Genomic DNA, 15,038 nt, shown 5'->3' on the forward strand with positions numbered 1-15,038 from the left:
AATCACTCAACCGCAAAATGCCAAAGGATTGCGGCTTTAGAGGAACAGAGCCGGAGTGGCCAGGCGTGGTCTCAGGTGCCAGCTTCCATAGAAGTTGGGTCGCTCTCTTCTCGATGGAATTCTCGGAAGTGCTGCCGTCAGCTTCGCCCGAAGTCACCTGGCGCATGGACCAGACCCTTTAGAACAATCTTTGGCCCGGCCCAGGTCATATCGGTAGCGATCATGTCGGCCGCCATCGAACCGTCATCCAGAACAGTCTTCTGGGCATAGCCAGAGAAAAGAGCACCTGCACCGTTGGGAAGATCAAAATTGATGTACAGCTTCTCCATCCGGTAGGGCACTGCAGCCTCGGTCATGGTTGGACCTCCACCTACGGCGACGATCATCAAGTGGAAGATGGCGTCAAGTGTGGCTGGATGAATGAGGTGAGGATACTCATACTCAAACGGCATAACGCTCTTTGTATCCGGCACTTTCTGCATTTTGTTAATTCGTAATTTAGCGATCAAGCGCGAGCTGATAACAGCCAGTAAGTTGGTGAATGGGTAAGTGGGTGAGTAGCTTACAATTGTGCCGTAACAAGAATCACACGAGCCGTTTTGTGTGCATGCGGCCAGACTTGATAGGTTCTGGAATGTGGGACCGTAGCCCATGCCGAGTTTATCGAGGTTCTTATAAAGCTTTGCGACGTCGACTTCTTGAGAAGGAAGCGACTGCAGCTTTTGGTACGTTTCGACGTATGTGTTCCACTCCAACCCTGCGAGGCCCTCGCCAAAAGTCATCGAAGGGTTTTTGTATATGATGTAGAAGGAGCCGGAGCAGTGTCGGACCCAGGGGCCATCGCCAACCCTCGAAAAGACGACAAAGGAATGGGGGAGGTCCGCCGCGGTCGATTTCGATATGCTCAGTCTCGTTTCCACAGCACCCTCGCTCGGGATGACAAGGCCGCGGTCGAAGCTTACGTCGTGGAACTCGACGCCCTCGACGGCTGCGACATCCTTGGATACTATCTGGCGCACGGCTTCAACGACCATGATGAGCAAGCCGGCGCCGGGATAAAGAGTGGTGCCCGTGATCTTGTGGTCCTCGACCCACGGATTCTCGCGCACACTCAGGAAGTTCCTCCACTGCGGCTCGAACGGGTTGTCGTTCTCAATGGGCACGCCCAGCAAGTCGGTGCGGGGCTGCTCCAAAAGCCGCTGCTCCTTTGCTGCGGCGGCCTCAAACCAATAGCTGTTGTCGTGGTTCCAAGGGTATGACGGAAGGTCGGCGACAGGCTGCGGCTTCTTGGCCGTCGTGGCCACCTCGCGGTTGACGGCATCAAGGGCCACGGCGTATCCCAAGCCCCACAGATGGCCGGCAGCTTTGAGGGCCGTGGTGGTGGCGCTCTCTTTCCGAACCAAAACTGATGTGTAGGGAAGCTGCGACGGCAGTTTGATGTCGATCTCCTCCATAATTTGGACCAGAGGCGCCTTAAGCGCAGCGTGAGGGCCGACCTCAAGGAGAGATGTCCACTGGATGGCCGTAGTGCGGAGGCGGCGTTTGTTGGGCGAATAGGTTAAGAGGGCCTTGACGGCCGCCGAGAACCGGACAGGGCTGCACATGTTCCGGACCCAATATTCGGGGTCGATTTCGCTGTGATCGATTAGTTGCCCAGTGACCGACGAAAACATGAGCGTTGATGTCATTTTGGGCGCGCCGACATGGGCTTCGATCATGGCCGCCAAACAGGCTGCCTCTACCAGCTTCATATGGGGAGAGTGGTACGCGGTTCGCACGCGAAGCTTGCGTGCGAACTTTTGGTCCCTGGAAATGCTGGCTTCGAGTGCTGTAACGACGTCGGCGTCGCCAGACAGCGTTACACTTTTGGGGCTGTTAATGCAAGCCACAACGGCCGAATTGGCCTGATATGTCTTTAGATATCCGTTTGCGTCCTCTTCCGAAATACCGGCAGCCAGCATGGCTCCATTCTTGGGGCCTTTAGCGACCTCTTCAGAGTAGACACCTCGAAGATAGGCAACCGTTATGGCGTCTTCGTGCGTAATTATACCCGCAGCATATGCGGAAGCTGGAGAGAACGGTGTTAGCAATCCACCTTATGCCCAACCGCATTACCAGGAACCATGAAGTACAGCCTACCGATCTCGCCACTTGAGTGTCCAACCACGGCTTTGGGTTTTATGCCCCAAGAAGCGAGCAGGTCGGTTAATGCGATTTGCAAAGCGCTGCAAATAGGCTGACTATACATGGCCTTTTCGATCCTTGTGCTAGTCACGTCGATCAACTCCTCCTCAAGGTTAAATGGAGAGCCCAGTTTATCGATGCAGGCCTTACTGCGGGCGATGCTGTCGGAAAAGACAGGAAATTCCATCAGCTCGCGCCCCATGCCGGCCCACTGAGCACCCTGGCCGGTGAAGACAAAAGCGACGCCATCTTGCTTGGCCACCCGCTTCAGCTTTGGGGGCAGCTTGTCCAGCTCCTCCGTCAGCTGTTTCATTGATGATCCTACGATAAAGGATCGGTAATCAAATTGTGAGCGGCGTGCCGCCAGGGTGTAGGCCACATCTGACAAGTATTCGCTTTCATCTTGGTGACTAAGGCCCATTCCACCCGATTTCCAGTAGCCGGCCAGCGACTTGAAAACTCTTTGGAGGCCTTTCTCATCTCGAGTGCTTACCACCAGCAGTTTCTGAGTCGACTTGGTCTCCCCATGGCCATTGATCTCCGCGTGGCCATTGGTCTCCGCGTGGCCATTGGTCTCCCCGTGCCCATTGGTCTCCCCGTAATCATGAGATTCACCATGCCCGTCAGTTACGCCGTTGCCGCTTGTCGTCGAGGCAAATTTCGAAACCCACTCGAGTCGCGGCTGGACAGATGTCGCATGGTTTCCCTTCAGGCCGTTCGTCTTCAAGTAATGATAAGCATCATCCAGGATTACGTGAGCGTTGGCGCCACCGAAACCGAACGAGTTGACGCTGATGCGGCGGGGGCCCGGCGTCGGCCACGGCATGGTGGCTTCCGGGAGCTTGAGGTTCCACTCAGCAAAGCGCAGCCTGGGGTTGATGGTCTCAACGAACGGGGTGGGCACTATGATGCCGTGCTCGAGCGACATGATGGCCTTGAAGACGCCGGCCAGTCCGGCGCAGCCCTCAGTGTGGCCGACGTTGGGCTTGATACTGCCCACCAGGACGGGCTTTTCTGGAGACGCGGCAGCGCCAAAGGTCGCCGCGATGGCTGCCAGCTCGACGGGGTCCTGGTTTTTTTTTTCTCATTAATTTGTCATGGGACTCTCCTCGGGGACTGAAAGCGATTGGCGGAAGAAAAGCCGGTTTCAGGCCAAATCACAAAAGGGCTACTTACCCCCACCGGCGTGCCAGTGCCGTGCATCTCGACGTATTGTGTTTCGTTGATGGGCAAATTGGCGGCCTTGTACGCGCGTCGAATGAGGTCGGTCTGAGCGTCGGAGCTTGGCATACTAATACTCGGCGTTTTGCCATCGAAGTTAATGCTCGACCCACGGATAACGGCTCGTATAGTGTCCCCGTCTCGAATGGCGTCGCTAAGCCGTTTTACAACGAGGGCGCCGACACCCTCGCCACGACCGTAACCGTTTGCGCGGTCGTCGTAGGTGTGTGAAATGCCATCGGGGCTAAGCATGTGCATGGCCGTCAACCTCCGCATGAAATTTGGGTGGAGTATCATGTTTACACCGGCAACCAATGCCTGGGATGCGGTTAGTTGTGGACGATGGGTCGCAGCAGTTGGATTCAGTAGAGCGCATGCATGCATGCCTTGCTTACCATGTTCGTCTCACCCAGCAACAGTGACTGGCATGCAAGGTGAAGGCAATATAAACTCGAAGAACAGGCCGTGTCGAGCGTCAGACTTGGTCCCAAAAGGTCAAAGAACCAGGACACGCGGTTGGCAGTCATGGCCTCGCTGGTGCCGGCAGCAGCCATGTACGCCTGATCGTACATGTATCGTGTGGCCAGGAACTGATAGTCGTTCGTCATATTGCCGACATAGACGCCCGTCATGGACCCCGCCACGCTTAAGGCCTGCCAAAGCCCGAAAAGCTTGGGGGCCCGGCCCGACCCATTGACCCATGGGACTGGGATGGGGGCCCGTGAAAGCCCATGGGTTTTCTTGGCGGGTTAATAGGGGCCCGCGGGCTCGCGGGCTTGGCCCGAATTAGGTAACCCGCGGGCTTTATACAAATTCAAATTTACGAAAAAATTATTGGAAAAAATAAAATATTTGTATATTTAATTAAATAAAATAACGCAAATTTTAAAAGGTTATAACCATTTTTTATAACTATTTTATATTATATTAAATTATTAAATTAAAATAAAACGTATTATTATTTTTTTTAAATATAATAATAAATTAATTTTTTTTTTTATTTTGGTCGGATTTGGCGTTATTACCAAAAAATTTTTCGTTATCGTTAAAAAAATTTTTAACGATATAAAAAATAGGGTTAAATAATTTAAACGGTAAAATATTTAATTCGTTTTTTTTTAAATTGGAAATAAATTTTTAACCGAAAATTTAAAATTAAATTTGGGAATTTTTTCCGGGGTAATACGTTATTTAATAATAAAAATTTTACCATTTATTTTTCCGTTTATTTGCGGACGTCGCGTAATAAAAAACCATAATAATTTTTAACCAAAAAATTTATTTATATTAAAACGGGCGGTTTATTTTTTTTTTTTTGGGTTTAGGGCTATTTATAACGAATATAACGTTATAAAATATAAATTTAAATTATATATTAACGTACGGGTACGTTTAACCATTTATAATATTAAAAATAAATTTAACGAAATTTATATTTTTAATTTGGATAATAATACGGCGAACGTATATAACGTAAAAATTAAAAATTATTTTATATTAAAATAATTATAATAAATGGTTATAATGTAAAAAAATAAAAAAATTTACCAATAAAAAAATTGGTAAAAAACGTTTTAATAATTTTTTGCAAAACCGCGATAATAAACGTAAAAAACCTGCAATTAGGTAAATATTTGTAGGCAATTTTTCGGACCAAATGTTAAAAAGGTATTTTAGGGATAATTAAATTAAAAATTCGCTACATTTTTCGAATTTCCCGCAAAATAATAATTAAAATAAAATTAAATAAATAAATTAAATATATAATAGGAAAATAAAAATATATTACCGGGTTTAAAACGTATATTTTTACGTTTTTTAGCGATATTTTTTTTATCCGCGGTTTTAAAAGGTATTTTGGGCGTTTTACCCGTATAAAATTTACGTATTATTTTTATTTTAACAATTTTACAAAACGTTTTAACGGAAATAAAATATAAAGGGGAAAATATTATAATTAATTAAAATTAAATAATAAAATAATTATAAAAAATAATTACCAAATAAACGATTTAAATCGGTAATAATTAAAATTGGATAAATAATCGGGTAAAAAACCGAAAATTATTACGCAATTACCAAAAAAAAAAAAAATTGTAAAAAAACGAAATTAAACCCGATTAAAATTAACGTAAAAATTTTTTTAAACAATAACGTTTTCCTAATTGGATAAAATACGGGATAAATATAGGGCCAACCCAATTAAAAAAATACCGCTTGTAAAAAAATTTCCGAATTTTAAAATTTAATTACAATAATAAAAATTTCAAATTTTTACAAATTTTATAACTTTATAATTCGATCGCGGTTTTATTTTATATTGGAAAAACTACCATTTATAAAAATAAATATCGCTAATAAATATAAATAAAAACCTGCATTTTTTATAATAGTTTTAATTATAATTAAAAATTAACCAAAAATAATACCCAAACGTAAAATAAATAATAATATCGGTCGCAAAGCCCAAAATTTACAAAACCGTAATAAAAAATTTAAAAAATAAACAAATAATGGCGATAAAGTTAAATTATTCGTAAACCGCGCGCGTAAGCGATTTAATATAATATTATCGCGGTAAAAATCGAAATTACGCGTTGGTTATAAATATATAACGTCGACTAAATTTAAACAAAAATAAATGGAAAATAAACTTAAAATAAAATTTATTATTAAAAAATAAATAACCATCCTATATAACCATTTAAAATAATAAAATTATAATAATTATTTTTTATAACCATTTAAAAAACGTTAAAATTAATATTAAAAAGATTTACAATCCAAATTTAGTTTAAAAATACGTACCCCCGCCCCAATTAATAACGAATATTGGAAAAACGTGGACAATTTTAACGATTTAAAAAACGTTTTCGAAACCTTTTTTTAAATCCCCATTAAAAAAGCTAAAAAAACAATGTTTAAATAGGAAAAAATAATCGTTGTTTTATTATTATAATAGGCCAATTACCAAAATAAAATAAATAAATTCGTCCGCCAAATTTTTTACAGTTTTTTTAAAGGCGTTTCGTTTACTAATATTATAAAAATTGGTAAAATAATACGCCAAATTCGCTACAAAATTACCTATTTTGGTAATATATTAACGTTTTTCTAAAAGAAAATAATTAAATTGGTAAATAATTAATAATTATATAAAATAATTATTATTTTTTTTAATTAATAACATTAAATAATACGTAATTCCGTTTATTATATTATATATCGGTATTAATATTTCCTAATTACGTATTTGGTTACCAAAATATATTATTGGGCAAAAAATATTACGGTTTATAACTATAATATAAACCAAATATACCAAATATTCGAAAATAAAACAAAATAAATATTCCCCAAATTAAAAATTATAATATTAAATTTAACAATTATAATATAGGACGGTTTATTTTACGTTTATTTAATTTTTTACCCTTATTAAAAAAACCCTATTACGCGTTTTTATTTGCCATAACGTACCCAAACCTTTAATTATAAACTATATTTATACTATAAATACCGTTAAATTCCGCGCGTAAAAATTATATAAGGTATTTAATCGCAAAGCCCCTATACGCCGCATTTGGGCCAAATAAACGTTTTATAAAATATATATAAATATATTTAATAAATTGATTGGAATAATTTACCGAATAATTGTTTAAAAAAATGCCTAAAAATGGGTTATATTTCCATTTATTACCGCCGATTGGGTTAAAATACCCAATTTTGGCGAGGCAACAAATAAAAAAATAAAAAAATTATAAATATTGGTTATAAAACTTATTTACAATAAAATACCTAAGGAATTTAAAAAAAAAATTTTGTTTACAATATAAAATTATACCCAAATACGGTTACAATGGATAATTACGGGACTTTTTTATACTTTAAAATTAAAATATGGAAAATTAAATTATAATAACTATTAAAATTAATATAATATAATTTTAACGGTAAAAAAGGTTTTTATTTTCCAACCTTTTTTAAAATTAATAAAAAAAATTAAAATTAAAATTTTTTTTTATTTATAATTTTACGTTAAATAAATTAATATATTTTAACCAATTTAAACAAATAAAATAAATAAAACGAATATAATTTAAATAAATAAGGAAATAAACAGGTAAATAAATATAAAAATAGGTAAATATTATTTATTAAAATTCTATTTTATACCCTATTATTTGTAAAATAAATCGGACAAAGGATATATTTTTAATAAATACCGTAACCCGCTTGGCGTAAATAATAACCAAATTCGAAACCGTAAATAATTATATTAAAAACATTTCCCCGGCTTTTTATAAAATTATTAAAACTTTAATTTGGATATATAAACGAACGTAAAACGCAACCGTATTTATTAAGTCCCTTATTATACGTTAAAAAACGATTTTGGGTATTAATAAATCCGTATTGGATTATAAACGGCGAATATTTTTTAATATAATAATTAAAATAATATATTAATATATAATTATCCAATATAACCATTATAATTTATATTTACTTCCAAATTTAAATCGTTTTGTATAAGTTTTCGTCCGTTATCCCTTTTTTACTATTCGGTTATTAATACGGTCATTTTTTCGAATTGGTAATTTGCTTTCCGTCGTTTTTTTCGTAATTTTTTTCGTTCGATTTCGTTTTACAGTTGGATTTTGGGATAAAATTATATTTGGGGGTAATATTTCTGGTATTTTTCGTAATCGAACGGGTAATCGAAAATTGAATTATTCGATCGGGTTTAACGGTGTAAATTGGATATAATTAATAAAAATAAAAAATTTAATTTCGATTAACCAATATAAAATAAAAATTAAATACGTAAAAATTTATTTAATATTTGGAAATTTTTATTTAAAAACCGGTAATTACCCGCGATATTTTTATTTTATTCGTAGTATAATTTATTATATAAATAATGGCGATAATTTGGAAAAAAAAAAAATTCGTTAATTTTCCAAATTTTTTTTTTTTTTTATTTTAAAAAAAAAAGGGTTAGCCGAAATAAATCCAATATCGATTATTTAAAATTCCATATTAAATTTTAAACGAACGAATTAAATCGATAAAATTTTTTTTAACGTTTTATATTATAAACCGATCGTTATTTTTTTTTTTTTTTTCTTTTTAATTTTTAACCATATAATTATAATAGATAAATTAACAAATTTTTTGGGGGAATTAATCGAAAAATTATTTTCCCCAAATATTAAATTTATTAACGAATTTTATAATAAAGTTTCGAATGTAAAAACGCCCGTATAATATTGATTTAACGTAAATTCGAACGAAAATAATTTCCCTTTAAATTTTAACCAAAATACCGAAACGAAATTTATCGTTACGTTATTTACAAATTATAAATTTACGGATTGTAATAAACCTATGGTAAACGGCGGAAAAAATAACGTTTATTATTTATATATTTTTAAATTATAAAATAATTTTTTTAATTTATTCGTTATTAATTTTTAATTTCGCCGTTAAATTTTAAAAAAAAATAAAATTGATTTAATTTTAAAAACGTTCCAAAAACCCAAATTGGCAAAAATTTGGAAATTTTACCAATAAAAATTTTCCCGAAATAACGGTAAATTATACGTTATTTGCAAATAATATATATAAATATTAAAATACCCTTAATTTAGTAAAAAGGGCTAATAATAATATAGCGGAACAAATATTTTTATACGGTATTGCAATATTATCGCCTATACCCGAAAAGGATCGAAAATTTAAATAACGTCCGGTAATATTATATTAATTAACGTCGACTTTCGGTTGGTAAATTACTTTTTTTTTAAAAAAATATAACCATTTATATAACCATTTATATAATTATTTATATAACCATCCATTATAATTTAAATTTATTTATTTTATATATTATTTTTTTATTTACGTAACGTTAATAAAATATTATATATTCGTATAGGCCAAAAACGTATAATAATATTCGAAAAATAAAATCGAAAAATCCTACGTCCGATTTTATATTTCGTTACGGAAAAAATTTAATATTATATACGATTTGGAATTTAAATTATTCGTATAAACCCGAAACGACCGATAAAAAGTCCTTTCGTTATAAACATTTACCAAAAAATATAAAATAATAATTAAAAATATTATTATCCAAACGTTGGCTAATATTCCCCGAAAAAGGAAAATATTTTTAATTATTAACGGGTAAATTAATCCAAATTTAAAATACGTTTTTTGGGATATTATAACCGCTTACGTAAATAATAATTAAATACGCCGTTATATTATTTTAAATTTTATTATAATTAACGTTAATAAAACGAAAAAACGATTAGTAAAATTTACGGCCCAAACCATTGTAAAATACAAATTGGAAGGTAAAATATTGGTTATTACGGCCGATAATATATCCAATTTTCGCGCCAATAACGTAACGGCGAAATTTCGGGTTTATAATCCCCAATTACAAATATAATTAAAGATTTCCCAATTATTTTATATAATTTACGTTTTATAATTTGTAAAAGGGGCTATATATTAAAATTTCCATATTACCAAAGCAAATTTCCGCGTTTTTTTGGTTAATTTTTATAACGACGAAAATTTAATTATTAATAATACGGACGAAAATAAAACGTGGAATATTTTTCCAAAACATATTATCGTTTAAATAAATAATATTAATATATTAAATAATTCGAATATTATTTAACCTAATATTTTATATTAATTAAAATATTTGGCGGTTTTATTTTATTAAAGCCCCAAACGGATAAAAATTTTATGTAATTTGTAATAATTTACCGGTAAATATAAATTTAAAGGTTTTCGATTATTAATTAAAAATATCCAAATTAAATAAAATTCGACCATTTTAATTATTGCGCGTATTTTTTAATTTCGTTAAATTATAAAAATATTTATTTAACAATATTTTATTTCGCCAAATAATTAAAACGATCCGGTTAATATTATTTTAATTAAATTTCGAATTTTTAACGAAAGTTAAATTATTTTGGAATATTTATTAGCGACAATTAAAATTATAACGGTTTTTACCAACGTTTTTAAAACAAATAAAATGGAAATAATTATATACGTATTATTTGGATTAAAAATTATCGGTATAATTTTTACTAATTTCGAACGTAAATTTTAATTAAAAATTCGAAAATATTTACAAACGGGATAATATACCAATTTAAAAACCGCAATTTTAACGGCGCGAATAAAATTGGATAAATATATCGATTTAATTTAACGTTATTACGTTAAAAAATTATATTTTTTGGCCGTTATTTTAATTTCCCCGATACGTACGGATTTCCGAAAAAACCGTTTGCGGTATTATATAAAATATACCAATTAACGCGTAAAAAATTTAATCGCCAAAAAAATTAAACGTTTAACCGAATTATATTCGAAAAAACAAAATCCAAATTTCAACCCGAAAAAAAAGTTAATTTAACCGGGTATTAACCCGGTTTTATTTATTTTATAACGTAGACCGAATCCGAAAAAATTTAAATATATAAACAATTAAAATTTAAATCCGACAAAATCTTTATACCCTATTAATCGATCCGTCGAAAAAAATATCCGGTTAAAAATTAAAATGTTTTTAACACAAAATGCGTAATATATTAATTTTATTATAATCCAAAATATAAATAATTATACGGATAATTATACGGATAATTATATATATTAATTTTTATTTATATTTAATTATAAAAAACGATAATAATATTTTTAATTGGTAAATTATATATAAAATAAAATTCCCAAAATTCGCCCAAATTACCCGCGATATTTTAGCTATATTTACTATTTTAATTTTTATCGAACGTTTATAATTATAATTAGGTAATTTTATCGGTTTTAATTAATATTTTTTAAATTTATTTACCATTTGCGATCGTATTATTATTTATATTTCGATTAAAAAAAAATTTATTTTTTTGGTCGGTATTAAAATTGCCATTGTGGAAAACAAATATTTAAACCCGGAAAACGAAAAAATTAAATATAATAAATTTACGGAATTCGTCGGTTTTATCCACAATTTGGGTAAATTAAATAATAATTTTAATTCCGATAAAAATAATATTATCGAAATGGCCGTTAATAATACCCCAATCCGGGCTAATATTAACCGTATATTTATATTACCTATTTTTATTTAAATTAAATTAAAATATAATAAAATTTTTATGGAAATTTTAACCAGGGCGTTAAAACGGGTACGGAATAATATATCGTATAGGCGTAATTTAAAAAATTTTCAAATATAAAATATTATTAAATAAATTATTTTTTTTCGTATTTTATATTCGGTTAATAAAAAAAAACATTACAATTAATATTTATTATTTTTATTTTTACTATAATTTAATTTATTATATACGAAAAAAAACAAAAATTAATAATAATAATAATAATAATTATAATAATAATAATAATAATAATAATAATAATAATAATAATAATAATAATAATAATAATAATAATAATAATAATTATATTGGAAAATATATTATTTTATATTACGTTTATTTTGGTATAATTTCCTTCGGAATTTTACAAATGTTAATTTTGAAATATTTACGTATTTACGGGTTTTACCCACGGGGGCCCGCGGGCTGCCAAAAAAACCCGCGTTCAAATTTGGGCCGGGTTGGGCCCCCCCATAAATATTACAGTCTACCCGCGGGCCCCCCGACCCACCTACTTGGGCCGGCGCGGGCCCCCATGGGCGGGTTTTGGCAGGCCTTAGCCACGCTATCGATAGTCATACCGGCTGTTTGGAGTGTGTATGGAACCGTTAGCATCTGCCCTTGTCCGACGGTCCAGTAGTCATATCCAGATACTAGGGTAAAAAATTACCATTTTCAAACGCCTCATATGCCACCTCCAGCAGGATCCTCTTGGCAGGGTCCATTCCGTCGGCCTCCTTGGCCGTGACTGAGAAGAAGGGCGCATCAAATGTGGTGATGTCCTGCTCTAGGAAGAAGCCGTGCGTAGTGGTGACCTGGACAAGGCCGAAGAGGAAAGCACGGGTCAGCGGGGCCGACTATACTGTGGAAGCGGACCAACTACACTTACTGTTCCCTTACGATCCGGATCCGGGTGGAGGCGTGCGTCGGCGTTCCACCTTGACGGTGGTACGCGGCCGTGGGCCGATCGGACCTTACACATCATCTCCCAGAGTCCGGCCAGAGACGAGGCCTCGCCAGCAAGGCGGCCAGATGCACCAACAATGGCGATCGGTTCGTAAGACTGAGCCATTGTGGGCGACTCTGATCTGGGAAAGAGGCTCTGTGTATAAGAAAAGTTTGTCTGATAGTTGCCAGATTGACGTTTATACAAGAGAGCTGATGCGTTGGGTGTTGGGGAATCGTACGGATTGGAGGTGCGAAGCGATGCATGTCTCTTGTTTCAGGGCTTTTTTGGTGCCTTGCGCCTTCGTTGATGTCTTTTATAAAGCCATGGAGACTTGGGTTGGGCCCTTGGGGGTACGGAACGCCGCGCCACCCATGCCACCCAGCTAAATTCTCATTGTGTTGTCGTGATTTGGATACCACGTCGGTATTCTTTGGGATTTCCCTCGAGATTCCGTACTTGTTGTGTTGCACCCGTTTGCATCCAAGCCGCTTGCTCTAGCCGGTCGTGCTGCCCCGAAATGGCGACAGCGCCCTGCATGCATTGTCATTCTTCCCTTTTAGGTATGCTCCCAGGTAGGAAGGAAGGCGCACTCGATGCTCCACCCAGTACTACAGGGATTAGATAACGAGCAATGATACCAACCCAACTACCTAGGTAGTTAGGTACCTACCTAAGGTACCTTACCTTGAGGTACTACTCAAACCGGCAGTCCCAGCTATCCTACGTGCTGAGGCACCTCTCTCAAAGGTTAAACCTGCAAATGGCAATTAACACATTTGGTTAGCCGCGATAGGCGTACTCGTCGGCAAACCGCTCAAAAAAGACTACCGAGTGAACATTGCCGCCCATTGACTTATACATGAAAGTGGGGACATGTAACAAAAGTGTGTAATAGAAAAAAAAATGTTTTGGTCGGCAAAAGGGTCCAAAAGATGGGCACTGAGCCAGAACTTCAAGAGATAAGGAGTGGGGATTTGGGTAGGGAAGAAACCTCCCCCCTGGGAAACTTGGACGTAATATTGTTCAAGTGTCAATTTTGTATGGGCGGGGGAAAAGGGGTCCATGCCCGGCCTCGGTGATGTTAATACTAGGCTACACCCTTGATATCGTTCGTAAACACATCTTCTCAAATTAGCTGAAATATCTCAGATAGACAGAGTCTCTGCAGACTAGGCCCTTCTTTTTTACAGTCCCAAGTTTCTCGGCCTGGTTCCTTTTCACTTGTCTCCTTTCTGGTATCTCTGACTGGGCCCGGTCTTTGTGCTCCCGTGTCCCTAGTCAACTCTCTCACTGCTCTTAAGGCTTTTTCTATTTTAACAATGAATAGAATACTGGTCCTTCATGGTGTGGGAACCTCCGCATCCATGATGCAGGACCAACTCGGCCCTATTGCGAGGGAATTAGGACCGTGCTTCGAGTTCGTCTATCTCAACGGTGCCATCGAGCGCACCCGGGGACCTGGCGTCAGCCCTTTCCAACCTGGTCCTTTCTACTCATACACAAACGCATACTCGCCGGCGGACATCCGAGACGCCCTGGACGACCTGCAACACTTTATCGAAACGAGCGGGCCCTTTGACGGCGTCCTCGGCTTCAGCCAGGGGGCCTCCATCGCCGTGGCCTACCTGATGGACCACCAACTGAGGCACCCGGAAGCGGCGCCCCCTTTCGATTTCGCCGTGCTTTTTTCGTCGGTGGCGAGTTTTTCCCCCGACCCGGCCTCCCACGAGTCCATCGTTGCGTCGCTGGTGGGCACCGAGGAGGGCCGGGCGGCGGTCGAGAACTTTCCGCGCGGCGACTTCTCGACCCTGCCGCCCAAGGCACGTATCTACACCGAGCATCTGGCGCTGGCGTACGCGGTGGGCCGCGAGATCGGCGCGCTCACCCATGACGACGACCTCGCCATCTTCCGCAGCGGCGACCCCAACCAGGTCCCGCGTCTGCTGCACCCGCTCCTGACGCCACACCGCATCCGCGTCCCCACCGTCCACGTTACCGGCAGGGCCGATCTACCGGCCATGCTCGAGCAGTCCCGCCTCGTGTGTGAGTTGTGCGACCAGTCCTCCGCCCGCGTCTATAGACACGACGGCGGCCACAGCCTCCCCGTGAAGCCCAAGGACGTCAAGGCCGTCGTCGCGGCCATCGACTGGGCCATCTCCGAGGGCATGCATCGTCGGACGGTCTATCGGGCTTTGAACAGGCTCTGAGTTCTTGCTTTAGGTCTCTTTTTTTACTGCGAGAATTTGGATTTTTTAGGTGCTTTTGTTTTGTTCTTTTTCTTCTTTTTCTTTCCTTCACATCAAAGTAGAATGAACCAAACTATTCCAGCAGGCAGTAAAGACATAACAAATATATCAAATTTCCAAAAACTCATCTCACGACTGCAGCCCGCACGTGCAAATCTTGGGGAAATTAATACGCTTACTTTCTGAAAAAAACAAATGAAACCCCACCGTTTGGTTCCCCAAGCCGTA

The 15,038-nt window shown here is 37.1% G+C and overlaps 3 protein-coding genes across 3 annotated transcripts; 1 reads left to right on the forward strand and 2 right to left on the reverse strand.

The window, feature by feature from the left end:
• Nucleotides 1–137: 137 nt before the first annotated feature.
• On the reverse strand, nucleotides 138–1,604 carry PgNI_06631 (uncharacterized protein; the record flags this gene model as incomplete). The annotated part of the gene is made up of 2 exons (XM_031126652.1): nucleotides 138–476; nucleotides 567–1,604. 2 exons carry the CDS (start codon nucleotides 1,602–1,604, stop codon nucleotides 138–140), a joined length of 1,377 nt encoding a protein of 458 aa, XP_030981874.1.
• A 1,211-nt stretch (nucleotides 1,605–2,815) lies between these two features.
• Nucleotides 2,816–12,687, reverse strand: PgNI_06632 (uncharacterized protein; the record flags this gene model as incomplete). Its single annotated transcript, XM_031126653.1, has 5 exons — nucleotides 2,816–3,253; nucleotides 3,361–3,723; nucleotides 3,801–3,965; nucleotides 12,311–12,430; nucleotides 12,505–12,687. Coding segments are annotated over 5 exons (1,269 nt in total), but the record flags the coding sequence as incomplete, so codon positions are not given.
• A 1,196-nt stretch (nucleotides 12,688–13,883) lies between these two features.
• PgNI_06633 (uncharacterized protein) lies at nucleotides 13,884–14,771 on the forward strand (the record flags this gene model as incomplete). The annotated part of the gene is made up of 1 exon (XM_031126654.1): nucleotides 13,884–14,771. One exon carries the CDS (start codon nucleotides 13,884–13,886, stop codon nucleotides 14,769–14,771), a length of 888 nt encoding a protein of 295 aa, XP_030982375.1.
• Nucleotides 14,772–15,038: the final 267 nt, after the last annotated feature.

Source organism: Pyricularia grisea, chromosome I (genome assembly GCF_004355905.1).
Source record: "Pyricularia grisea strain NI907 chromosome I, whole genome shotgun sequence".
Lineage (NCBI taxonomy): Eukaryota > Fungi > Ascomycota > Sordariomycetes > Magnaporthales > Pyriculariaceae > Pyricularia > Pyricularia grisea.